Below are 26825 nucleotides of genomic sequence, written 5' to 3'. Positions count from 1 at the left end.
ACCCCCCTCTCCCTGGGCCGCCAGCTGACCAGGTCAAGAACCCGCCTTCCAACCCACTTCAGGACAGGGGGCGGACGACACCCCCCTGGCGCCCTGCCACCGGGAGGAACTTCCCCAGGCCAGCTGCCCTTGGCTAAAACAGGATTGAGATTCCCCTGTGTGAGGGCCAGGCAGGCTGCCTTGGCTGGTGCAGAGCAGGGCCCCAGCCCCAGGCTCTGGGGAGGACACCTCTGGGCTGCTGCCAGGCACCTGGGGGAGTGAGCCGAGAACAGGCAGTGCAGGTGAGGCCCTGGTGTGAAATCCTCTCCCAGGGAGGCTCGGGACCCCCGGAGATGGTGCAATGGTGTGCTGATAAGGTATCTGAGGGATCTGGGTGCGAGGCACACAAAAATGAGATTGTGACTCTTGCCAGTCCGTTCCCACGTGTGAAAAGCAGAGGAGTTCTCAGAACCCTGCTGGAGTGTGCGTCCCTTATCAGCACTTTTTTTCTGAAGCAGTCTCGCAGGGCTGTTCACAGTATTTTATCTCTCGCGTAAGATCAGTTTCTTTCTTAGAAAGCACCATCACCTCTTCCTAGAAAATCATTCCCTGGAGACATGAAGGGATAAATTCGATGAGCTCCTTGCCCTCTTCTCAGCTAATCCCTATTCTAACCAGAGCGGCAGAGGTGTTAATTTTGGGATTTTGAGAAGCAGGAGTGACCTGCTGGATCTGCCTCAAACAGGAGGATTCTGTGGCCTTCCTCTACCCAGGCGATGATTTGGCCTCGGAGGCCTGGGGTGGAGGGGGAGGCAGAGGAAGTCCGACCTGTGTGTTTTAAGTCAGCGCACATTCCCTGCTGTCTGACCAAACCCGCAGACCTCACCACAGGACCCACCCTGTCTGAGCCAGTGACACCCGCCTTCCTCGTGCTCCCAGCCAGCCCTGCAGGCCCCGTGGCCGGGTACACGAGCATGTTTGTGGGTGGCACTGTTTGCACTGGGCATCACTGGCCCCAGCTTCACCACAGGGCTGGTTTTGACAAACGCGGGTTGTGTTGGCGACTCCTTCACGGGCGGGCATGCTCACCTGTAGCCTTTGGTTGGCCTCGGAAATGTTCTGTGGCGAGGCTAGAGCGAAGGTCCTGTCCCCGAGGCCCGCCTCGTCCCCTGAGCCAGAGGTCCGGAAGGCTGTGAATGGGGAGAGCTGCCGCTCTGGGTTGCCCTCTGCCTTCTTTTTGGTCCCTGGGCCCCCAGTTTTCTCAACACTTAGATGAGCTCCTCTTTGATACCAAGTGAGTCATTCACATCAGTTCTTTATGTGAACCTCCTCATGTAATTCTACAACCGTCCTAAGAAGTTGGCATTATATGAACCTGTCTTGCAGAGGAAGAAACTGAGGCATGATGAGGTCAGGTGATTGGCTCGCAGTCCCCCAGCTCATAAGTAGCAGAGCCAGGACTCCGTGCAGGCAATGTGGCCTGCTTCCCACCACTCCCTTCATTGTATTTACTAGCCCTGCTTGGTGCCAGACAGCAGGGACCTAACATACACACTGCCTCTGTCCTCAAGGAGTCAGAGTCTAGAGGGCAAGGTAGGAAAGGGAGCATTGCCAGTCTGTGCGGCTGAGGCTGTTGCTAAAGGAACATGGGGTCAGGCGCCTCCTCCTGCCTGGGGAGGGATGTAGAACGGGTGGCAGAGGGATAGGTTGGGCAGCCAGGAAAGGCAAAGGCCTGGACAGATGTGGCTCACTCCAGCACCTCTAAGGAGGGGACATGGCTGCAGCTCACAGTGAGGGAGGCTTTGTGGGAAGTGATGAGGCTGGAGGGGGCTGATCTCTGGGGCCTTAGAGCCCATTGAGGACCTTGACCTTGTTAGCTACTTCCTGGCATCAGGCCCTGCTGGGTTGGGGCAGACGGTCCTGATCTACAGGAGAGGATGGGAGAAATTCAGGGCCAAGGCATATGGCAAAGGGAGGGTCACTTGGGCTCTGGGGTTCCTTCTCCCATCTCAAAGCAGCATGTACCTGCCTTGCCAGAGTCATTGCGGGGACTCAGTGAAGGGCAGAGCACAGAAAGCCAGTAAGAGTTCTCAAGGGTAGGGGTTCCCTTCTTCCCTTTGCCCCTGACATCTCAGTTGGTTGTAAGTTCCCAGGGCCGTGCTGCCCACCTCCCTTTCCCCAGATGAGATGCACAGCGCAACTGCTACGTGAAGCACAGAGAGCTCCCAGGAATGCCTGGGCTTCCCTGGAGTCACTCGTTCAGCCTTTGTCTGACAAGTTTATAAGATCAACCCTCAAATCTCAGGGTCCCTGGGTTTAGAGCCAGGGAGAAGGTGGCAGAATATATAGAATAGCGCTGACCATCTCAAGTGAAGCCATCTACCTTAGAGAAGCTTCCCTGACTTCAGGAATCAGTTTCTAAAAGGGGATTTTGACCACTCACCTCAGTCCAGTTCCTGTTTCAAGGCAGCTGTCTAGAATCATCCAGAAGCTTAGCTCCTTAGCCCATTTCAGACATCAGAACACAGCAGTGTGCTTTGAATTTGAGCTAAAGGAAGTGTATGGTTTAGCAAGCAATTGAGGGCTTATGTGGTTTGTTTCAAGTTCTTTGCTTGTATCCAAAGAACATTCCATTTCATCCTTTTGGATTCAAACGTTTTCTTCTTCCCTTTTTTTTTTTTTCCACCAAGTAGACTTTTTTTAACTTTCAGGAGGCTGACACTTTTCAGAAATCCCACCTTTTGTTTTCCTTGAGGACTTGTTAAAGAAGTTCAAACAACCCTTACTAATACATCATTCCTAACTTGTAAAATAGTCCTCCAATCACCAGAGAGCCACTGGATGCCTACTCGATGCCAGATGGTACAGAAATGAACAGGGCCGAAGGGACAGTGAGTGCAGAGTCCCCGAGATGCGAAAGAGTATAGCGTGTTCAAGGAGCAGGTGACGAGCAGAGTGGAGGGGAGGGGACAGGACAGGAGGATGGCTAGGCCTTTCAGGCCATGGGGAGGCATCCAACACTGAAAGTCATGGTGTCCCTCTTGCATTTTGCAAATCACACTCTTTATTCTTTCATTCAACGTATTTGTTGGGCATTTTTCTAGGAGCCAGGCACTGTGCAAAATGCAAGAATAGACCATGAACAAATAATATAAGACCAAAATAGCGAGAGTGCCACTGAGCCATGCCAGCTAATAAGGGGAATTCACGTTGAAATGAAGGTCTTAGGAACTACTGGGATCTGATGAGAACATGGAAGCAGAAGTGGGGACGTGGGCTGGACCTACCCCAGGGGCAGCTGAGAGAAGCCGTTAAGAAAGAACACAGGCTCGTGGGACCAACCAGGGTTCAATCCCAGCTCCAATTGTGTGACATTGAGCAAGTTGCTTACCCTCCTTGAGCCTCAGTGCGTCCTGTCTCTCAGCTCCTGGCCAAAGTAGATAAGGTAGAGGGACTGCAAGGTGCCCGGCAGGCAGGAAGAGCTCAGGAAATGTTGGCTGAACAGGGGTGGAGCAGTCTAACGTCTCAGGAGGGAAAGAAAGAGAGTTTTTAGCCATCTACTGAAGCTTCAGGGTAGAGAAGAGAGTTAGGGAGAGGAATTTCTGGTGAATCTCAAGATCTGAATGTAAGCCACTGGCCGTCTGTCTGTGATAATCTTGGAAGCCAGTATGAAATAAATATAGTCGCGTGAAATTTTATTTGTTCCTGACTTCTGTTCCTTGTTCCCACGTAAAACCACAAACAGTTTTTGTTTTTATCGTTATTGCCTGAAAGGAAATAGGATATTTTTTTTTATTCTTTGGATGCGTATTACACATTGAAGCACATCTCATAGGGTTTCGAAAGTAGAGGGAAAGAATTTCCCGTGATTTCATCACCCTAAACAAAGAAAGCTTAGACGCTTTTCGTGTCTCCTCCCTGTCTTTGTGTTCAGTCACATCGTCTCATGCCGGTAGGAAGAGTGCATTGTGGTCTTCCTTCCAGCCTCTTCCTTCCCTCTCTCCCTTGTACAGTGAGAAGCTTTCTGTGCTGGGATGCGGTTTTAATTTCAGTCACATTTCTTACTGGTGCGTGAAAGTTTATCTGGCGACTTCTGCCGTAACTTACTCAGGCATTTTCCTGCTGCTAGACATTCTGGTTGCTTCCAGTATTACATTATTTTCAACTAAACTGTCCTGAGCAGCTTCATGAATACAGGGTTTTCTTTCTTTTGCTTATTTCTTTAGGAAAAGTTCCCAGAAGTAGAATTTCTGGTTCAGGGGGCACGGACATTTTCTGTGTGACGCTCCCCATATTGCCAAGGGGCTTTCACGGCGGGGCGGGCCCACGTGACACTGCTTCGGCACCCTCTTAGGAGTGACTGGCTTTTCACAGCCACTTCCACGCCTGGTGGGCTCCTCATCTGGGTGACAGCCCCCGAACTCCATGGCTTGCAAATGTGACAAGGGAAGCAGAGAGAGGGCTGGACCTGAGCTCTCGATTCAGGGTGCACCTCCAGGGAGGCCCCAAGATCAGGGCCGCTGGGTACTCCATTCCCAGAACTCGAGCCCGGGCTCAGGGAATTCACGTGACTCACTCGCCGAGTTCTGTTCGACCCTGAAGCCATCCTGCCCCACTGTAGTGGACTCCTCTCCCATGACCCCGCTTCCTTCTCCACGACCCCGTTGCAGAGCTTGCTCCCAGGTGCCTTGGAGCACACGGGATGAGCCTCTTTAACTTCAGCATGCTCAGCTGTCACCCCTTGCCAAAACTAGTGTGTGCTTCCAGAGTCCGTCTTCCTGGCATTCTGTGGAAGCATCAGAAAGCAATAATTCCTTCTTCCTTTTTAATACTTTTTAAAGTGCATGTTTATTTGGCAAAGTAAAGAGAAGCATTCAATAAAAGCCTGGTTCCCCAGCCTTAAATCTTTTGAAGGCAAAGGCATGTGGCTGGAAGAACACAGACTTTGGAGTCCGGTTATTAGCTGAGTCACTGTGGGCAGGCTGCCTCACATCCCTGGGCTTTGGTTTCCGGTCTGTAAAATGGGAACCACGGAGGGTCGTTAAGAGGCTTCAGGGAGATGACACGGTCCAGCCCCGCCAGTACCTGGCAGGTCTCGGGTAAGCGGGGGTGGGGGGGGCGCTTACTGTTTAGGGGGCTGTGGGGTGAATTTGAGGACCCTTATCCTGGTGTTTTACCTCTCTTTCATGGATTCCCAAAGTTGTGGGGCTCGTCAGCGTGTTCTGTATTCTTTATATTTTTATTGTTGTATTATTGTCATTATTATTTTTTGTATTTCTGGAAATATTTTCCATTTGTTGCTTCCAGAGCAAAAGCAAAAAGGTCTATACTAGGAGCCAAATTCCGAACTCCTTTTGTATTGGAAGGTTTCAGGTTCTCAGAGTGATGGTCTAGAAAAGCACACATGTTCCTCTTTTTTCACCCCCCAGCAAGGGTCCTGCTTGATTTCTTTGCCTTCAGAACCTTTGAGAGGAATGGATTTTTGACACTGAAATGAAGCATTCACTCAGCTTGGACCTGACCGATGGGCCTTTTTCCTCAATTCCAAGGCCATGATTCCTTACTTGAGAGCTCAGATGGCCATATAGTTCAGGGGGCCACCCACGTCTCAGGCTTTCTGCACTTGGGCTGGTGCAGGCGTGCGAGTGTCCTTGTGGGCTTGGTTAAGTGACACAAGCATCAGACATTGCTGGTTCCAAGCCCAGCTCAGGCATCACGAGCAGCGTGAACTTGGATCGCTCTGCCCCTCCCAGTTCCGTTTCTTCTTGCGTAACAGCTTTACGTTGCAGTAAGGTGCACACGGTGCCTGGCGCACAGTGGGTGCTTAATAAATAAAAGCTGTTTTGATTTTTTAAAAAATGAAAAGGCACTTCCTTTTTTTCCTGATTGTTGCAAATGTCTTAGGAAGGCTGTACTTTAAAAAACTGATAAGGACAATCAGATCAATACTAATGCCGCCACCCCTACTACCACCCCCATCGTTATAATATAAAGGCTTATCTGTCTCTAATGCTTCTGGTGGACAAGGGGGAATACATGACCTCGGCATACATCCAGGAGGTAGGGTTGTTCTTCCAGTTTTCTCCATTAGGAGATGGAGGCAGTGGCTCAGGTCTCCTGCCAGGTCCAGGCCAAGGCCGGATTCGGGTTTAAATGTGCCAGTGGGCATCCTTGTTGCCAGGTCAGCAGGAGTCCATGCAAGGCCTGCTCTTTGCAGGCAGGAATTTGCCCCCCGCTTTGTTTTGGGAGGCACCTTGTCATAGGAAGGGCGGCCTCCCCTCTCAGTGGGCCAGGCCTGTAGCCTCAGGAATGTAAACAAGAAGACCAAAAGTGGGCTGGAATTCATCGTTGTGTGGCTCACCAGTGGCGACAGTGGTTTGTCCCCAAGCCCTCCCCCGTGCCCAGCTATCCAGTGGCTGGAGGAAAGGACGGCGGCCCCTTTACGGAACACATGCGGGCTGCTCCCCCTCGCCCCCCCCCCACATTATCTCAGAGCCTCCTAGCAGGCCTGCAGGGCAGGGACTACCGCCCCATTTCACAGATGCGGAAATCGAAGCTCATGGAGGCCAGGGGCCTTGCCTGGTGAGTCCAACACAGGCCTCACGTGTCTGACTCCAGAGCTGCTTCCCTCAGGCGTGTGCCTCGGGTAGGCCTATCAGCTGTGTGTCAGGGAAGGTGGCATGGAGGTGGCCTCTCCCATGGGCTGTGCCTCCGCTTCTTAGACTCTCGCCGGTGGGCACCTCAGCCCCAATCTAGGACCCAGGGGTCAGGTGCACTCACGGCAGGCTGGGTCCTCGGTAAAAGCCGCTTTCTGCACAAACTTCTCTGGGTCCGGGCCTGGGATTCTGTGTTTTTCCTGCTCTCTGGAAATGTCTGATGGCCATACCGGACTCCACGCAGATACCTCGTCCACGGGCCAGGAATCCCTGTGCTGGCGGGGCTGTCTCCGGCCCCAGGAAGTGGCTGGGTCAGCCTGAGGGCGCTTGGGGCACTGATGTGATGGCACACCGGCCAGGCGCCAGGCCTGCTGTCTCATCCACAGCACACTGAGACTGTGCTGTGAACGGGCTCACCCAGGGAGGGGCAGGGGCAGGATTTTAACAGAGTCTGGCTGGCTCCGAACCCTACGAGCATCTCACCCTCTTCTGCCCTCCCTACCCCCGCATTCACTAGGCGGGACATGGGAACACTGTTACTTGTGATACGGATTTCCAAATTCTGTGCTGGTTTAGTTGGAAGAGGCCTGGTTCTAGCGCTCCCTAGCCGTGTGACCTGGGGCGGTTCACTTTGCCTCCTTGGGTCCCAGTGCGTTGTCTGCAAAATGCAGCTGCTTGCTAAGCAGGGGTGTCATGAAGGTCACACGGCACTAGGAGAGAGCTCCTGGCAAATGACAGGTGCTCAGTTGAGGTGAAGTGGCCTAAACCTATGAACTAAAAACAGGCTGCACCCTTTGATTTTTTTTTTTTGGCCTTGCTCTGAAAACACCAGAGCCATGATACTGGGACAAGTGGACTTTGTTTTGTTTTGTTTGTTTAAATCAAGAGTCACAGACTGTGTGATTTCTCCATATGGAGCACTTAACCTAAATAACTCCAGCTTCATCCTCCTCTGCTCCTGAACTCTGTCTAGGCCATCCGGGTGTTCTTCATGCTCCGTTCCCTGTCACTGCAGCTGCGAGGGGAGCCCGAAACCCAGTTGCCCCTGACGCGGGAGGAGGACCTGATCAAAACGGATGATGTGCTAGATCTGAGTGAGTCCTGGCGGGGGGGAGGGGTGGGGGGGAGGGGTGCGCACGCTGCCACGCTGGCTCCGGTGTCCCTGGGAGGGACCGTGTGCGACCTGCGTTTGCTCCCGCGGTTGATCTGTCACCAAAAGCTAACAGAGTGTGCGTGTCCTGCCAGACTCAAAGAAGGGGCCCTGGATGCTGGGCACCTGGCAGTCTTGTCTGTGTGGGCTCTGCTTTCCGGAGCCCAGGTGGAGCTGCACAGGGTGATTGGGGTGTCCAGCGTCCCTGCCCTCCACATAACTGTAGCATGATTGGCTTTGTGTATTAAGGGGTTTCTGTAGGATTCCAATGATTAAAGGCCTCTGCTATGAAAAAGGAGAAAACTTTCAAAAATGCAAACCAGCAGCCTGTATGTGAGGCAGAGGAGGGGAGGCCGGAGAACCGTGTGCTCGGCTTGCAGCCTTGGGCTCCCTCCATAACCACACGCAGTGCCTCATGCTGTCCTTGGCAGCATGAGCATGAGGCTGTGATTAAAAGTGACAGTGGGTAAAAAGCCTGGTCGAGCTCCTGTAATCCTCCTCATACGAATACAGCTCTCTCTTTCCTCCATTTGCTATAGGGCACGTGCACACAGATGGGCAAGGTGGTTTTCTGTTTCTTAAAGGCATTGTGATATGGTAGGATTCTTTGGTTATGAGACAGAAAACCCAACTTAGGTTGGCTTAAGGAAAAAGAAAGGGGAATTAGCTGGTGTCACTGGAAAGTCCAGGAGTACATCTGCCTTCAGGCATAGCTGGATCTAGGTACTCAAGCAGTGTCAGCAGGAAGCTGCTGCCCTGTCTCAGCTCGGCTTCCCTTTGTTCTGGCTTCATCCTCAGGAGGGCTCTCACCAGGTACCAACAAGGTGGCCATCTGCAGCTCCAAAATCTGCTGAACCAGCTAAGCGGACCTCCCAGAAACAGGGCTTCCTTTTCCTGTAACTTCTATGGAAGTCCACAGCAGGTGGTCTTCCTCTGGTCTGGCTTGGGTGGTCAGTGGGCCATCCCTGAACTGGTCGTTGTCAGAGGAATATGATTCATTACTGAGTGAGGCCAGAGTCATGTGGTGAACCCTAAGCTGGGAAGTGGGGCCCATTTCTTTTCAACTCCATCACCTGAGAGGGAGGAGGGAGGTTGCCCTCAAAGGAAACTCACAAAGAGATGGAAGCTGAGCAGGCAGGAGTGGCAGATGGCCACTCTTTATGGCCCATGGTAAGGACAGGGTCCCCGCTGTTTTAACTCAGCTTTATTGAAATACAGTTTACATCTGATAAAATTCACCAAGTTTTAGTGTAACATTGGATGAGTTTTGACAGAAGTGCTCAGCTGTGTGACCAGCGATCATGATGTAGACCATGAGGGTTGGCATTTGATCCATTTGACACGCCCTGTCCTGCTGTGAATTCCCCGGAGCAAATGATTGAAACCCCTTCAACTTCCGTTTCCTCACCTGGAAACTGGGGATGACTTCCTTATGTGATGGACTTGTTTTGAGACTTGAGCACAATATAATATGAAATACTATATGACAGAGCATAGTGTCTAGTATATAACTGTGCTCAAGGAACTGTAGTCCTTGTTACCTGCTAATTAAAGCAGGTGATGCATATAAAGAACAGAGCACTCTGCCTGAATAGAAGATTCTCTGTGATTATTACGGGTTTTACCTGCTTGACTAACTTTTTTTTAAGATTTATTTATTTATTTGAGAGAGAGGGGCAGAGAGAGAGAAAGAGAATCTCAAGCAGATTCCCTGCTGAGCACAGAGCCCAACTTGGGGCTCGATCTCACGACCCTGAGACTGACCTGAGCCAAAACCCAAGAGTCGGATGCTTAACGGACTGAGGTACCCAGGCGCCCCTAACTTCTTCTTGCCCTCTTCTTAATCTCTTTTTTTCTTCTCTCTCTTGGAAGAACAAGGAAGCTAAGTCCCCTTTGGGCTGCTCTGTGCTCATCTCCTCTGGTCCTTTTCTCCTTGAGAAATTGCCATAGGGATTTTTCTAAGGGTTTAAATTGATTGAGTTGGCTGCAGAGAACCATAAACCAGTCTTTCTCTGATTTGATTCAAGGGAAGAGGGAAACAGCTTGCTTTCAAAGGGACCACTCCATCAGGGCAGCAAGAATGTTTGCATCCATGAAATGGAATTAAATTTTATGCTGGGAATTCACATTCCTTCCTTCTCCCCCCTCCCCGCCCCCAGGAATGGCCTGCTGAAATAAAGGTTAAAAGTATTTCACTTATCAATTTTAATTGATTAGATTGCTAGTTGAGATCACTTAACTGAGCCTTTTTGGGTAGTTGGCCATTAAGAAAGTAATGGCTGTCTGTCTTTACCCAGCCCGGTCACAAATTATGTCTTTGCTAAAGAGTGCCATCCAGAAAATACTAGGACTTATGGATTTTATGAGCACATGGTACTAGAATAAGATAGCATGTGTTGTTGTTGGACTTTGTGTCCTTTTTTCTTTGTATTTTTCCCGGTGATTATTCTTAAATGCAGGAGTGTCTGACCTTCCAGTGGGGAAAAATCAGTATGCTTCGCATGTCACAAAATGCCTTCTACGTATATAAAATGTAGGCAACATCATAACGTAGGCAAAGGCATTCACATTTGCCGAATGATTGGAAGCCGGGCATGCTTCTCGTGAGCGCCGTGATTTGAAGAAAGCTGACTCAGGGAGAAATGCTGGGGGCTGGTCAACTTTCATGGAAGGTGATGTGATCCAGGCGGACAGGCTCAAAGGCACGCCAGCCCCACACCGCAGGAAGAGGCGGCTTAAAGTGTGTTTACTGACCTTGTCGCACTCTGATAAGAAACCACGGCCTAAGAGTACACAGAAGCCACGTCACGTGTCTGCTGACCAGCCGCGGGCCTCTGGGCAGGTGTGCCCGGTGAGCTCTGACACGGGGGCTCTGGACAGGAGCATGGTGGAGGCCGTCGCGCCCCGCAGAAAGAGGCAGAGCTGACTGTGCTCGAGCCTGTTTTGTTTCCGCTGGAGAGGAGAGTGGCGTGGGGCGCAGGTCAGGGACTGGCAGCCGGGAGGGAAGGGGGATGGGAAGGGAAGGCTAGCTTGACTAGATAAAATAGATGAGACTTTTAGAGAGAATGGCACCATGAATCTCCACATACCCCGCCTGCACTTCAGAGGTTATTACTCTTTCACTACGTCTCATTCCATCTGCTCCGCCATTTCTCTTTTCAAAATTACCTCCCCTCACCTCCGCCCTCCCTGAGTGTAGTAAAGCCAATGGAAGACATCATATCATTGCATCTATAAATACTTCTCTCTCACAGAGAAGGACTTGGGGCTGCTCTTTGGCACTGAATGGGTCACCACCGTTACAGATCATGAGCTTCCCCGGCCCAGCTGCCGCTCTGGGTGGAGCGGGGACAGGAGGGCAGGCCGGCCGGCCGCACTGACATCTGCCTTGGCCTTCCCTGGTGTAGTTGGAGGTTGTTGGCCTTGACACCTTGCTCGGGGTCTTCATGTTCCTGAGGCTCAGTGGCCTGGCCTTTAAAATGGTTCTAAAAGACGTGCAGGGAGAACCGTTGAAAATCAGATGCGATCACGTTGGGGAAGCACATGGTGCACGCTTGGTGCACAGCAGGTGCTCAGGGGGCGGGGCGGTGGGCGGCGAGAGCCGGCTGTTTCCCCTGGTGCAGCTGCTGAAACGGTGATGTAGAACTCATACTTCAGGGCTCCCAGGGGTGGGCATTTTCTGCTCTAACAACGTTTGGAGGAGCATAGCCTGACATATTTAAACCAGTTTGTCACTTGTATGATGGCACTGTTTTGAGGGGTAAGAAGACCGCACTGGCTACTTGGGACCAGACGAAGGGTGGTGCACCCCCACCCAGGCAGGGCGCTCCTGTATGTTCCCTCATGGGCCTACTGACCGACAGTCCCCGGGAGTGCCCTGAGGACAAGCAGGCTGTGAGGAGAAGCCAGGTTCCTGCCAGGATTGGCATCAAAGCCTTCTGAAAGGAGTCTTGCCTGTTTCTAGAAAATAAGGCCAATCACACTCAGGAGAAATTCCCCCATTATCTAAATATCCTAAGTAGATACCAGGCATCCTCAGGAAACTTCTGGATTCCTTCCCAGCCTTTTCCACGTGGGCACTTGACATGTACACGTTGTACCCATAACTTGTGCTTCCCATACCTCATCTTGTATTCGGATTTTCTAAATCCATTCATGAGAACCATTCAGCAAAACCCATCTGCTCGTTCAGCTACATGTTGAGCACCTGCTGTATGCCAGGCGCTGTGCTGGGAGCTGAGATGTGTTAGGGAACTGATGGCAGACTTGGTCTCAGCTCCGTGGTGCTTCCGGTTTGGGGTGGGGGGGTGGTGGTGGGAGGACTGCCAACAGGAAGTCGCACGTTGTTTTAGATGGTCCATGGAGGTGACAAACGGGGGTCTGTGTTCAAGAATAACTGGGAGAAAAGACCCCCTACGCTGGTTAGAGAAGGCTTCTCTGGTCAAGTGCCATGCAGGGAGGGACCAGAAGATTCTGAGAAAATGCAAAACTGAGGCCCACCAGTTAGAGGGGTTGGTAGAGGTGACGCTGGAAGATGGGAGAGAGCGTGGCCTGTCCGAGAGCTGGTGCGGCCAGCAGGTGAGGAGCTGGGGAGAGAGGGGCTGAGATGAGCCAGGTCTCAGGTCCAGGGCCGTGGGAAGCCATCTGAAGGTCTACTGGAACGGCCAGGTCCCACGGTCCCAGCAGAGGCCCATGAGCCGTGTCAAGGGGCTGGGGAGGCCACCTGGGAGGTGGTTATGAACATGGTCTTGGGAGCCAGAATGTGCCTGGTGTGAAATCCCAGCTTTGCCCTTGTAGCTTGCCAGTGTAGAGCCTTCGACAAGTACCTTAACGTCTTGGTGTCTCAGTTTTCTTATCTGTATAATAGGAGTAAATGAGTTAATATATGTGAAGTGCCTGGAACAGTGCCTGGTGTAGTCTCTGAGAGGCCATTTAGGAGGCCCAGCGGGGTTCCAGGGGCCAAGAACAGTGGGGAAAGGGGGAGGGGAGCACAGTCTGGGGACAGCGTTTTGTGGCAATGCTGGAGATCCAGCTGGACTCTGGGTTCTGAGCTTGGGGACAGTGCGGGCAGCAAGGAGTCAGGGGACAGTGATTCCATAAGCCAGGGGGCCAGCCCTGGAGGAGGGGCTGGTTCCAAACAAACAATGAAGGTTAGTTGGGTGGGCAGAGAAGAGGTGCTGGGAGGCAGCCCAGCTGGGATATCTGGTGAGAGGGTCAGAAACCTCTCCATGCTCTCCTCAGAAGTGGTTTTCCACGTACTTTGTGAATTTCAGAGTTACCGTGTTTGGTGACACTCCATTGGCTGAGCCATCTCCTGTGACCATTGCACAGCTCTTGGCATTTCCACTTGTACTGTGTTACACCAGAGATGGCAGTTCCTCAAAAGAGCCCACAGTCTGTGAGGGGGGATCCCAAGCCTCCAGAGAAGTGTCCTCACATAAGCAGATGTCTGCACTCTAGGTCTGCCTCCTCACCCAGGCGTGGGCACCCTTGTTAGGGGGCCTGGAAGATGTCCATGTAGGATAGAGCAGTGCTTCCCATGGGTCCTAGACCTTGGGACTGCACAGACCAGTGAAATGCCAGGACAAAAATAAAACCCCACAGAACCTCTGGGGACAGGATTGCCAACTTTTTATGTTACCAAGTCTTTTCTTTTTCTTTTTTTTTTTTAAAGCATTTATGAACTATCATTTCATAAAAGAAAGAGTGTTGTTAATCCCAGATAAGTAGGAAGGGCATCACTTCCGAACAAGGGACAGACTTTCCAAGAAATAGGCCTACGTCCTGGGCTTTAATGGGGTCTGTTCCTTAAATAATTCAAGTGTAGACCAATCACAAGAGCAGAAGCGTCTCCGTCTTTTTTGAGCTCAGTCTTGTGGGGGAGGGGAACACCGATCACATCATCACCCAGAGCAAAGGCAGACAGCCACTGTGCCAAGGAGCTCAGGTAACAGGGGTTGACCTGCCCGGAGGTCAGGGAGGCTTCTGAGGGAGCCACCACCCATCCGAGAGCTGGAGGTAGGGCAGGTGCCAGTAGCCCGGGGCATGGCAGGAGCGAAGGCCCTGGGGTTGATGGGGAGTTGAGGAAGATGAGAAGCAGCAGTGTGGCCGGGCAGGGCAGGGTGGTGAGGTGATGCTGAGATTGCCCGGGGCCCAGTGTGTGGGCCTTGTAGGTCGATCAGGGATCCCGGGCTTTCTCCTAAGAACAGTGAGAAGTGTTTTTCACCCGGTGAGACGATCTACATCTCAGAAGGAGCCTCCCTGGCCTCAGTGTGAGGGTAGATTTATGGGGTCAGGGGCAACGTTCCAGCAGGGAGCCCTGTTGAGAGGCCAGGCCCGTGAGACCAATCCTGGCGGAGTGTTGTCCCAAAGGTGGTGCCCCCGGGCTTCTTGCACACCCTGGTTTGTCCCAGCGAATGGGTCTCGAGCGCGCCTGCGTTCTGCTCTATGGCCCAGGCACGTGGATTGTTTATTGCTTGGAGACCCATCCTGTTTGATCCAGCTTGTTCTCTGGAACCCGACCCATCGAGCCTTTGGAGCTAATTATTAACAACAGTAATGCTATTTTAGTTGTCCTCGTCTCCTTGCAAGGTGAGCAGCAGGGGACCTTCCGTCAGCTCTCCCCCACTGTTTCTAGCCCAGGGCCTGCCTGTTTAAGAAGGTAGCTGAGGGTATGGAGGAAGCCCTGGGTCCCAGAAAAACACAGACTCAGGAGAGGACGGATCTGGCCTCTGGATCCCAGCTCTGCCTCTTCCTCGCCATGTGACCTGAGACAAATCGATCCACCCCTCAAGCCTCAGTTCCCTCATTAATAAAATGAGAGTAGCAATGCCCACCTTTGCAGGATTATTGTAAGGCAGGGCGATAGCGGCGTAGAGAGGTTACAGACTGCTGGCCCTCAGTTAGACAGGCCGACAGATGTCCTTTGGCGTCTGGCAGAATATTTGCCATTTTACGTGAGTTGCCAACATTTTAAAATCAAGACATCTTATCGCAGGGCGCCTGGGTGGCTGTAAAGTCAGAGTGGGAAGGAGCACTCTGGGTCTGCACCCTGGGCCTTTGGCTCAGGTCATGATCCCAGGGTCCTGGGATCGAGCCCCGCATCGGGCTCCCTGCTTGGCGGGGAGCCTGCTTCTCCCTCTCCCACTCCCCCTGCTTATGTTCCCTCTCTCGCTGTGTCTCTCTCTGTCAAATAAATAAATAAAATCTTAAAAAAAAAAAAAAAGACATCGCACAAACCCAGATCCCTCTCACTTAGAATCTGAAATGGTCTGGTCCCATGGGGCCTACCTCCCCACAAGCAGCAGCGGGCTGCCTCTTTCCAGGGCCAGGCATGCTTCACACCAGCTCGCTCTGTCTCCAGCCTCGGGCCCCCACTTAACCCCAGCTGCCTGCTCAGCACCTCCCGCTTACCACCAACACAGTGGAACTTGAGCTCCCTCACAGAGCTGTCCCCTGCAGCCTGCCCATCTCCTGGTCAGTGGCAGCTCCATCCTGGCCCTAAAACCTTGGGCTCGTCCTTGACTCCCCTCTTACTCTTCAGCTTGCCTCCCCGTTGGTCAGCACACCTCTTCAGCCCCTCTCTCCAGCCATATCCAGACCAGATCACCTCTCTCAGCTCCACCCCTGGCCCTTGGTTTGCCCAGCCATCTTCTATCACCTGCATTGTTGTGGCAGCCAGCCTCCTAAGCCAGTCACTTGCTTCTGCCTTGTCCCCTGCAGTTTATTCTCAACACAGCATCCAGTGTCATCTTCTAAAACATAAGTCAGATCATGTCCTCCCTTTGCTCACCGTGGCCTCCTTCCCACTCTGACTTTACAGCCACTGAGAAGCTGAGGATTATCTAGCACCACCTGGCTCTGTTTGCTTTCTTGCTTGTCTTCAGACACACCAGATGCATTCCCATCCCAGGGCCTTTGCTCTGGCTGTGCCCCCCACCTGCAAACCACTCGTTCCCCCCAGAACAAGTGCAGCTGTGGGCACTTACATGGGTGACAGCCATACTCCACCAAGACTGCATCCATGTTTGAATTTGGGCCAAATCTCCCCTCCTTGTTATCTTTCTGTTTGTCGATGGATATGAATGTGAATGTTGGGAGCGACCCGGCAGGCTTCCCCGTTTCCCCAGTTCCTAGCACTCTGAGCGCTTCATCCCGATGTCCTGACAGGTGAGAGCTTGTAGGCCACATGGAAGTTCCTGGCTAACTCATCCAACTGCTGAGATATTCTTTGCCAACAAGAGCATTATGAAGCTCCCCAAGCAAGTTATGTGGCTTGATTGTAAGTATGAAAATGGGAGCTCATTGATTTGCTTCTCTTGCGAGGTCAGTGATAGTTTTGTGGTCCCAGCTGTCAGCTCTGGAAAATTCTCTATGTTGCCTTATTTTGTTGATGATCTGGTTGTTGTCATATGCCTCATCCTGGCAAAAAATGAGAAAATAGCATAAATAATAAAGCCTGTGAAAGACAAATCCAGACTGTGGGACACTCTAAAAGACGACTGACTTGAGCTTTTCAAAAATGTGAATGTCATGGAAGACCAAAAAAACATGGTGGGGGAGAGGGCCAGTTCTAGATTATCGTTCTAGATGATCAAAACAGAAGAGACGCGACAACCTTGGATGGAGAGGAACAAGTAGCTTTAAAAGACTTTTTATGAAAACAGAAAATTTGCATGTAGATTGTGATTGGATCACATAATTTGAGGTCATTATTGCATTTCTTAGGTGTGATAACGGCACTGTGATTCTGTGGGAGACTGTCTGTTTTTAGGAAGTACAGACGGCAGTGTTGAGGGGTAAACTGTCATGCTGCCTACAGTTCCACAGTGATTCACAAAATAAAAATGTGACGGTGTGGGTATAGCAAGTGCAGCTAAGTATTAACAGTTGGTGAATCTAGGTGGAGGGCATGTGTATGTTTATTGTGCTACTCTTTAAATCTTTCTGGAAGTTTGAAATTTTTCAAAATAAAAGCCTAAGAAAGTGGCAAGAGAGAAATCAACTCCTTGAAAATCCAGCATGTAATTCAAGGACTTAATGCTTAGGGACCGGGCCTTGGATTCAGGGAAAAAACCGAGTTTGAATCCCAGCTGTGTGACCTTGGGCAAACTAGTTAACCTCTCTGAGCCATTCTTCCTCTTAGTAAAATGGGGATGATAGTGCCTGCGTCAGGACTTCTCTGCAGATAACAGAGAGAATTCCCTCAGAAATGCTTGGGATCACCCGTGGTGTGTGCAGGCTCTCCTCCCAACAGCAGTCATTAGCGTTCATCATCGGGACTGCACACTGCGCGGGGAACAACTTGTCCTGAGAGAAGGTTTTCTGTAGGAGTTCTGACAAACCAAGTACAGAAAGCCGCATGACTGTTTTTGTCCATGGGATACACTGAGAAATGGAGGTGGCCACTCAGGCCTGTTAGACAAGTTTCATGCAAAGATGACTTTTAGGAAAGTGGGTGCTGGCTGCTTGGCGAAGAACGGAAACCTGCAGGGAAGGCTTGATTCAGATTCAGATGGCTCCTTGGTAGCAAGTTAGTTCAAGCGCTTGGGCCCGGAGGCCAGCGTGTTTTGTGGCTCTTCAGCCTGCATCCCCCAGGGCTCTTTGTCCCTAAAAGGGATACAGTGCATGCAGGGTCTCTGCCTGTGGACGTCCCCACCTGCGCTTGGTCACCTGACCTGCAGCCTGGGGACCGCCCCTGACCCCACTCCAGCCCTGCGTTCAGGGGGTCACCAGCCATCTTGCCGGTGCGCTGACCACCTTTTTTCCATCCCTAATGCCTGGTATGGTGTCTGGCACACAGTAGGCGCTCTAAGAAGGCTTGTTGGATTGAACCGATTAGAGCTTTAGCAGCTCCTTTAATTATTCATAAACACTTAAGGCACTTTCATTAACATGAAAGTGGCATTTCTAAATGTTATCTTGAGTGATTTGAGCCCGTTGGATTGTGAGTTAAGAACCAAGCTTGTTCATCACTACCAGACATTTGAAAAGTCCAGGTTCCCAGTGCAGACCATGCGCCCCCCGCAAAGAAATGTACCAAGAGTCTTAAACTGACCTGGGTGCTTTCTAAACAAGCAGATGGTCTTCGTTTCAACAGTCGAGCTACCCCAAATCATTTTACCTAGGAACTAAAATGCTGTGCTTTTTCCCCTTGCCCCTCTTTGCAACCAGGACCCTGAACTAGACTGATCAGAAAAAAGCGTGTTTGAACTATACCACCAATTCTCTAAGGGGACGGAAAACATGGGATTAACAGCATTTCCCCCCCTCTCTATGAATTAGGCGGCTCCTCCGTGTGCTTGATGAATAATGTTGCTGGCCTCTTTTCAGAAATGAAGTAGAAATATGGAGAAATGAAATTTGTATCTTATAAAGTGACTGGAAATGTGATTATAATACAGCTGTCAGTTTTGTTCAAGTGGAAAATTTTAAAGTAAATCCAATTGCAGCATTATTTGGTTCTCTTAAAGCAGGGTGATGTAGCTGTTTCCTGCGTATTGATTATTTGATTGGTACCTGTCTGCTGGACTAATTTTTTTTTTTCTCAGTAGCGCTCATTGATGTGGTTTAATGTATATTCCTGTAATCTTTCCCTGTTTTATAAACTTACAATCATAATTGAGCTACATTAGAGAGACACGTTTTGCTGAAATCACAAGGTCACCTAATGGCTGTGCCCTCTGTTGTCAGTTATGTATTCAAGTAGTCCGAGGACAAGTTTTTCTGGAAAAGACAGAAATTAGGATATTTTTTTCCCCCTACGAAGCAGAATTTCTAAATTCCACTCTATGTGCTGGGGAAATGAGGTGTTTGAGTGGAAGAGACTGGCTTTGAGCTTTTTCCTTCCTTGCCTATAAAAGTGGTCATTTTTACTGAAGGCACTTTACAATGCAAGTTAAGTGTTTTTCCCAAATCCCAGTTGTTCCCATGTGTTTGAAAATGGGGCCATAGTTTTGTTTCCTCTGATCAGAGGGGACCCATGGCACGGCCGTTGGGAAGCGGATTGATTTTGGATATGGCTGTGTTCCAGGGCGGCCAGGAGAGCTGACAGGGCCCCAGCACTCTCAGGCTCTGTTACCTTGGTGTGTCCCCCTAACCTTGGATCTCTCCGTCTGTACCTCACGGGGCTGTCGGGAGGGAGGGACGCTGCCTGCCGAGCAAGGACCTTTCGCGACTTGATAGGGCCCGGCCAGCGAAGGCCAACAGAGAAGCTACTCAAACGTGACCGTCTGCCCTAGTCAATAAGTGGAAAGTCCATTTGTGCACTCAGGCCAAAAGCCTTGGAGTATCCCGTCTTCTCTCTCTCCCTCACCCCTACAATCACACTCTCTGCAAATCCTGCCACTTCAGGCTTTAGGTAGATTCAGAATCTGGCCCCCGCTCGCCCCCTTCCATGCTTCCACCCTGGTGCAGCTCTGGAAACTGTCCTCTCTCTGGTTTGCCAGCTTCCTCCACTGCCTTTCTCCCCCAACAAGAGCCTGGGGCATCCTTTCAAAGTGGCCATCCGAACCCTAGATCCCTCCAGGGTCCTGCCTGTGACCTGCAGGGCGTACCCCGGCCCTGCACCCCCATCTCTCCTGCCTGTGCTGCTCCAGTCACGGGAACACAGAAGAGTCTCACCCTGGACCACTGGCTTCACAGTTGCTCCTGAGCCCCCACCCCGGCCTCATGGTGCTGCTGAAGCCAGCCTCCTTGACCACATCTGGCTGACAGGCGGGGGCAGTGAGCTGCCACGGGAAACAGGAATTCGTGGGGTGAGGGCATGGAGTTGAGGGTTAATGTTGAGTTTCAAGACATCCCTCACTCCAGCCCACTCAGTGAGACTGTCTGGGGCTCTGCCTACACAGGGCTCCTCACCCCGAAGCTACTGGTTTCCCCACCCACCACACATCCCCTTCCACCACCCCATCTGGCCACCAGGGACAACACAGGACTGCTCAGGCCTCAGGAGGGGAGGATTGGCTTCTGGCCCTGATACCTGATCAACCACAGAACACCCAAAACAAATCTCTGGGGAGACCGAAGCAGTGACATACAGTGTGACCTTTATTGAAGGGCCACCAGCCTTGTACCTGTCCTCTCCCCTAGGCCAGGATGCTGGTGCCACTTTCCCCAGCACCAGTCCTGCTACCAAGCCCACTCTCCTTTCACCAGTCCTCAGCCTCCAGCTCACCCTCATCCCCGCTGGGGAGCGCAGGAAGCAGGGAAAGGGGACCAGCACCTTCTTTCCGATCCCTCTCAGGGGGGGAGATGTGTTCCTTACAGATTAGTGTTATCACCTAAATTCCTAAGTAGAGGTCAAAGTCAAGGCATAGGAAGCACTTGCAGAACCTGGAATGACCACTGGATCTCTGATTTAAGCAGATGTCAGGATGTTAAGATTTGAGGACAGTGGTGATGAGGATTGCCCTGTTTCCGGGTGACCAGCAGTTTGTGGGGCACAGTAGGTGGTCTGGGCTGATTTTTTTTTTTTTCAAATGAATGTCGAATGGTGTTTGCTCTGCTAAGCTATCAGTAAATGTACAGAGTATAGATCTTGGGACATTCAAAAGTTAAAATTGTCATTTCACTTTGACCTGCCTGAAAATAGAAGTGAAAGTTGGTTTGCTGTGCTGCCCTTCTGTGCGGCCTTGCGTCAGAGGACCTGCTTCTGGGCATCTAACTTGCCCCTAACCCCCTAGACCAGGGCAGGGCCGTAACCCTGGGCGGGTTACGGGAGGGCTGGTGGTTTCTGGCCTGGAGCTCCCTCTGTTGAAAGAGGGTGACCATGGAGATCCTCCGCCCAAGTTGTACCTTAAAATGACTTGAGAAGCTTCAAACACTATCCATGCCCAGGCCCCACTCCAGAAAGTTCTGATTCACTTGTTCCGGGGATAGGGCTCTGGCATATCTATTTTTAAGTGCTCCCTAGAGGATTCCATTGTGCAGCCAGTGTTGAGAGCCACTGGGTTAGACGGAGGGATGTTCTGGAAGTTAACACTTAGTCTCTATTTCGCTGCTCCCCACGAACTCCAGTTCCCTCTTGGAGCTCTCCTTGCCCACCTCCTGATCAACCAGATGTTGCCAGGGAGGCTGGCTGTGGGGGCGTGACGCAGTGGCCACATCTCCCTAGGTTCTGAAATCCGCTTCTGAGGTGGAAAACTTGTCCCGTCCAAGTCAACCTTACAGACCCCTCGGGAAGGTGGCCTGTGGGAGCGTGACGTCTCTGAGTCTGACACAGCTGGTCTTCACTCCAGGGCTGAAACCGTCCCTGTCCTTGAGTGCCAGAGCAAGAGGGAGTTAGCCGTGCTGGTGCTGTATGAGAGTGGGGGTCTCCATCTGGGAGAATGCTGCTGGGCACTGGGAGGACTCCTCCGGGGAGAGGCAGGAGGAACCGGGCCCACGAGGGAGGCAGAGTCCCATCTGCCCATCAGGCTCACGGGGGACGTGTGCTTCTTCAGTGCGAGCAGCCTGTAGTAAGTATTTAAGCCATGACCTTCCTCTGTCCCTGCCCTTCCTGAGTGCATACAGTTGGGTTTTGGTCAGTTAACCGTGCATGCAGCGTGAACACAGATTCCAGCCTGCAGGGAGGAGGGATCAGGGTACTGGGCCAGGCCTCCTGGAGCACCCCTGCAGCCCAGCCCCACAGCCCCCGGCTACACGTGTGCTCAGGCAGCCACCGAGCCGGAGCTGTGCTTGGGTCTTCTTTATGACGGACGTGGGCTGCACGAGAGTGGACAGTCTCTTCCCTTCCTGAGCCTGCGCCAGGCCTGGAAACAGCCTGCTCCGTTTCAGGCAGAGTCGTAAAAATGTCTCGGGAGCAGACAGTCAGACCAGGAGGCTTAGAAGTCAGTGGAGCTGAGCCTGCCTTTCCCAGGTCTCCCGAGTGTTTGCAAGTCATTTGCTTATATTGACGAGCTGAAAGTCTTCATCCTATCTTCCCTTCCTTCCTCCCTTGGTCTGCTTGGGGGGCCACCCTTTTTCATACCAGGTTCAAAGTGAGATAGACCTTTCCTCTCAATGCCAAATCATCGTGCCAAAAAGCCCCATGCAGCTTCCTGGTTTTCAGTTTGGTGTATCCAGATTATCTTGTGCCTTCACTGTTTTCATCACCCAGACCCAGGCCTTCAAGTCTGATAATGTGCTTTGCATTTTTCTAAGTGTAGTCGGGGTTTTCCAGAGCCCTGCAAAGCCAGGAAATATTTATGTCATTTAAATGACTCCAGTTAACCTTTACCCTTTAACTGGTTGTTCACAAAACTGGTCTCTCTGCAGTGATAGGTTGCACCCTCCAGAGCAGCAGAACTGATGAAGATCTACAGCTTTCTCTGTTCCCTGCTGGGCCCCCTTCCCTCTGCTGCCTCCACTCCAACGAGCCCCAGGGCCAGACTCTCGGAGAGGAAGCTGGAGGTAGAAACAGGAGTCCCAGGCAGCGTCTAGCGAAGGTTCGAGGCCAGATTTGGGCAGCCTTGTCACCGCTTCCGGAGGTGTCCCTCAGCCCCTGGCCCCAGCTCCTTCCCTTCCTGTCCCGGTACCCTCCACTGGATCCCAGAGCAGTAATGATAGCTACGGGTCATTGGTCCATTTCTTCCCTCCGGTGAGCATTTTGCATGGGGTGGTGCATGTAATCCTCCCGACCTGGCCACTAGGGCCTGTTCTTATCCCACCTTACAGACGAGGAGGTAGAAGCACAGAGAGGTAGAATAAGCTGCCCAAGGATGCACCACCAGGCGGTGGGGCAGCCAGGACACACACGCAGGATTCAGCCACAGAACGTGGGCTCTGCTCGCTCACTCACCCACTCCTTCGTCCATCCATCATTTACTGAGCGGGCCCTGTGCTAGGTGCTAGAAGGACGGAGAAGGATCAGACAGCCCTCCCTTCAGGCAGCTGCTGGTGTCCTGGCAGGAGTTACAGCAAGAGGTGGATGCGGGGGCTTTGAGGGAACCTTCAAGGTGCAGCAGGGAGAACGGGTGGGAGTAAATGGGGACAGGGATTGCTTCTGGGAGCCCCAGGGATTGCTTTTGAGCCGATTATTGTTCAGCAGGCGGACAAGCTCGGCAAGAATGTCCCAGGCTGGGGGTATTCTAAGTGAAGATGCAACAGTGCTTGTGGTGACCCTGGTCGGTACCCCACATCTAGAACATCAGGTGGTGTAATCGTTTCCTATTGTTGCTGTAACAAATTTCCACAAACTCAGTGACTTCAAACAGCACACATTTATTATCTTGTACTTCTATAGGCCCGCAGTCTGGCACGGGTCTCACTGGGCTAAAGTCAAGATGTCGGCGGACCTGCTTTCCTTTCTGGAAGCTCAGGGAAGAATTCATTCATTTCCCTGCCTTTCCCAGCTGCTAGAGGCTGCCTGCATCCTTTGGCTCATGGCCCTCTCCCATCTTCCAAGCCAACAGCGGTGGGTTGAAGCATTCTTACATGACTCTGACCTCTTATACCTCCCTCTTCCACTTTTAAGGACCCCTCCTGACTAGATGGGGCCCACCCCCATTAATCCAGATAATCCAGGATAACCTCCGCATCTCAAGGTCTGTAATTTAATCACATCTGGGAAAATCCTATTATAAGGTAACACATTCATGGGTTCCTGGAATTAGAGCATGGCATCTTCAGGGGCCCTTATTCTACCCACCACAGGTAGGAAGTGAAAACTGGCAGCAGAGGCAGGTCGAGAGGTGAGTGGGAGCTCTGCCTGACACCCCACAGTTGAGGAGTCCCCAAGAACCAATAGCAGATGTGTGGGCTGGCGACATTTACCTCTGGGATGTTCTTGGCTTGTATGACTAGGCTCTGTCCCCCTGCCGCATCCTTGGCAGATCCATCTGACTTTCCAGCCCCATTGAGCACTGAGGCATACCCAGCAGGGCCCTACTTTGGAGGTAAAGGTTAAGACTCTCCTCTCTCTGCCTCTCTGCTTCCTGCCACCGTCCCCAGGATGTCCCTGCTCTTTGCCTGCTGACATTCCCCAAGTCGCCTTCCCCAGTTCGGGCCCCTAGCCACTTCCTGCCTTTTCTGTCAGTCTTCTCTGTCCTTCTCCTGGGTTCCTGCTGCTGAGGCTCTTCCTATGGTTGGTGCTCTCCCAGACAACCCAGGCTCACTTCTCCCCCAAACTCTCTTTTTGCCCTAAAAAGCTCAGATGTCAGACCTCCACCCTCCCCCTGCCACAAACACACACACACAAGGCCCTGCTCCCTTGGGTCCTCAGGCCACCGGGCCTGTTTCTTCTCACACACCTGGAGGCTAGGACAACAGCACTGAGAATGGGGGCTCTCTCTAGCCACCTTTGGCCAGAAGGAATTTTAATCAGAAGTCCCAGTTTGGTTTTGAGAGAACCCTTTCTCCAGGAAAGGATTAGATAGTTCCAGTCATTAAATGGTCTGTTGCAGAACATTAGTCATTGACTAAAGCGGTTGGATTTAAAAATGAAATAAAATAAATGTGTTTTGTTTTGTTTTGTTTTGTTTCAAGAAATGAGAACATTGTTGACCATGATGGAAAAACATTCTGGTTCAGGCTTTAAGTATATGTATGGGAACTGAGGTTCGGCAAATTATGCAGATGCCTCCCTCGATTTTGATGGCTCTTGCTCAGACACAAACCCACAGTAACCGTGGATACCGTGTGTGTGCGTGCATGCGTGTGTGTGTGTGTGTGTGCACGCACACACACTCATGGGCACATGTAAGGGGAAAGCACGGTAACCAGCTCTGTGGAAATCCAGACCCCCTCATGTACAGTAGCTCGCCCCTTCGGGCCAGGACCGTGGACTCATGGGTAGCACCACTTCCTCATCCAGGCCACCCTTCCCCAAGACCCAGGTACAGGCTTTCACTTCTCTTCCTGCTGTGAAGAAAGTGTTTTTCTCAAAAATATGTGACAGCTCCCGTCCCCACCCCCTTAATGATCAACTGGGTCACACCAATGACAGGAACTCATTTGGGTGAAACCGTGGGGTTGACAGGGAGAATTGGCAAGGCTTAACTTGATGGGTTTACTGGAGAGTTGGGAATGAGTCTGTGTGTGACCGGCAGCCGTTGGCTGCAGCCCTACTGTGTGCCCGGCTGGGCCCAGGGCGTAGAGGTGAGGGGCCCTGCCGCTTCAGCTGTCTTACCTCTTCTAGTGAAAACAAAAGGACACGCACCTCCCTTGGCCACACTCACTCCAGGCTGGGGCCAGGGTAGCAGGTCCCCCCTGGACATAAAGATTTAAAACTTCCATATTTGGCTAGTCTATATCCTGGTTTTGCTGTTGGGTTGTGTGTGGGTGTGAAATTTCATTTAGCTTTGGAAATTGTGGGAAGTGGATAGTCAGCTTCTTTGCCCAATTAGGGAGAAAGTGGGAGCTCCCCATCAGTTGCAGCTCCTCTCCTGGCAAGGTTTCGAGTTTTCCTACTGGTCCCAGCCCACTGCAATAGCAGTGACTCCCTGGAGAGCCCAGTCAAAGGCTCTGAGAAGTCCTGCAGACTTAAAGCCGGCCTGGGGGTGGGGGGGGTGGCAGGAGCTGCCCCCTCCTCGGCAGCTCATACATGTCAAGCGCTGCCTGAGGATTTATGTGTAGAGGTTCCCCCAGCCAGGAGGGGTCCTGCCAGTACCTGACTCAGGCCCACTGAGCTCCAGCACTCAGCCTCGCACCCAGCAAGCCCCAGACCTCCGATCCATTCTTATACCACCAAGCTGCTCTCCACCTGAAGCGTTGTTCTTCCACAGCACATGTAATAACATCTCCAGTTTCCCCAACACTGGTTTTGGTTGAAGGTGGTGCCACGAGCCCAGAATAAACACAGAACCCTAGCCCTGAGTCCCAGTCCTCTCTCCTGCCTAGGGAGCTCCTTTGTCAGCGGGGAGGGCCAGGCAGGCTCTCTGAGGGGAACCCCGTCATGGGCTCTGCCATACCAAGGGAGAAGGGATGGCTCTGATCTGCTGGTATGTGTGTTTACTCTGCCAGGGATGGAAACGAGCAGTGGGCTTTTTCGCTGATCGAGGAGGCAGTCACATGTGGCCCCTGGTGGCAGCCAAACCCAAGCTCAGCTCCCCCCCAACCACCTTGCTGGTTTCTCTGTGCCCCGGCAAGGTCAAGGCCTGAGACCCACAGGGCCCCTGGGCCTGAGCAGTCTGATTCTCAGCTGCTCTCCAGCCACACTGCCCTAACTGTGCTCCCCTCTGCTTCTGACCCTCACATGGGCCATCCCCTCTGTCTGGGGTGATCTCTTCAGCCACCATGGTCCACTATGCTTGGCCAACTTCCTACCATCCTCCAGACCTCTGCATACCACTCCCTTCCCAGAAAAACCAAATTTGGTTTTGACTACCAAATCTCGCTCTTTTCATGGCAGTGGCCACCATATGTGATTTTCTGTTCTTGTGTGGTTATTTGATGGACGTGCGCACCAAGCTGCTTGCGGGGGTGGGGAAACCTTGACTCTTCCCAGTTGAATCCTGGGCTGAGAGCACAGTAGGTATTCGGTGAAGATTTGCTGGGTATAAATGAATGGAAATGAGACAGTGGCTCAGGAACAGCGCCCATAAATTAGGACACTGGCCTTGTTTTCAAAACTACACCGTGATCCCAGGGCCCAAGGGCATCCTTGGGAACTTGCCATCTCACACACATCTGACATTCTTCTTCAGTTGGTCTCTTTTCTCCCTGGGAAGTTGGAATTGAGGTCAAGACTGGATCCGAGGGCCCAGGGTGAGTCTCCAGAACTTGCCCGGCTCCAGAATCGCCACTGTGCACGGAGGTGATCTGAAACTCTAAAGGTCAATCAGGACGTCGAAACACCTTTGTAAATCACACTGCCTTCTACCTGGTGCTCCTTCCCGTCCCTCGAAACGCCTGCCCTTGTGCAGCTCCCTGGGAAGATGCTGCTTAGGAAGAAGCAGCTGAGGCATGGCTGGTGATTACCTCGAGGAAAATTAATACTGTGCCATCAATTCTGAAGGCAGAAAGGGCCGGTGGCCAGATGGCTGTGCGTCGCCTGGAATAACTCACGGCCATGTGGGCCCCGGTTTGGGAGGCCTCTCCTGGCCCTGCGTATAAATCAGTTC

At 52.0% G+C, this 26825-nt stretch overlaps 1 protein-coding gene across 10 annotated transcripts in view; it reads left to right on the top strand.

Moving 5' to 3' along the window:
- Positions 1 to 26825, top strand: part of CLEC16A (C-type lectin domain containing 16A) — a 202579-nt gene that overhangs the window by 91519 nt on the left and 84235 nt on the right. For all 10 annotated transcript variants that reach the window (XM_078074799.1, XM_036070365.2, XM_078074801.1 and 7 more), the window contains exon 18: positions 7609 to 7729. In XM_078074799.1, coding sequence (XP_077930925.1) covers positions 7609 to 7729 — 121 coding nt within the window. The remainder of the gene's footprint in view (positions 1 to 7608; positions 7730 to 26825) is intronic.

Source organism: Halichoerus grypus, chromosome 6 (genome assembly GCF_964656455.1).
Source record: "Halichoerus grypus chromosome 6, mHalGry1.hap1.1, whole genome shotgun sequence".
NCBI classification, from domain to species: domain Eukaryota; kingdom Metazoa; phylum Chordata; class Mammalia; order Carnivora; family Phocidae; genus Halichoerus; species Halichoerus grypus.
Note: the sequence above shows the minus strand (reverse complement) of the source record. Positions and strands in the feature narration are given on the sequence as shown.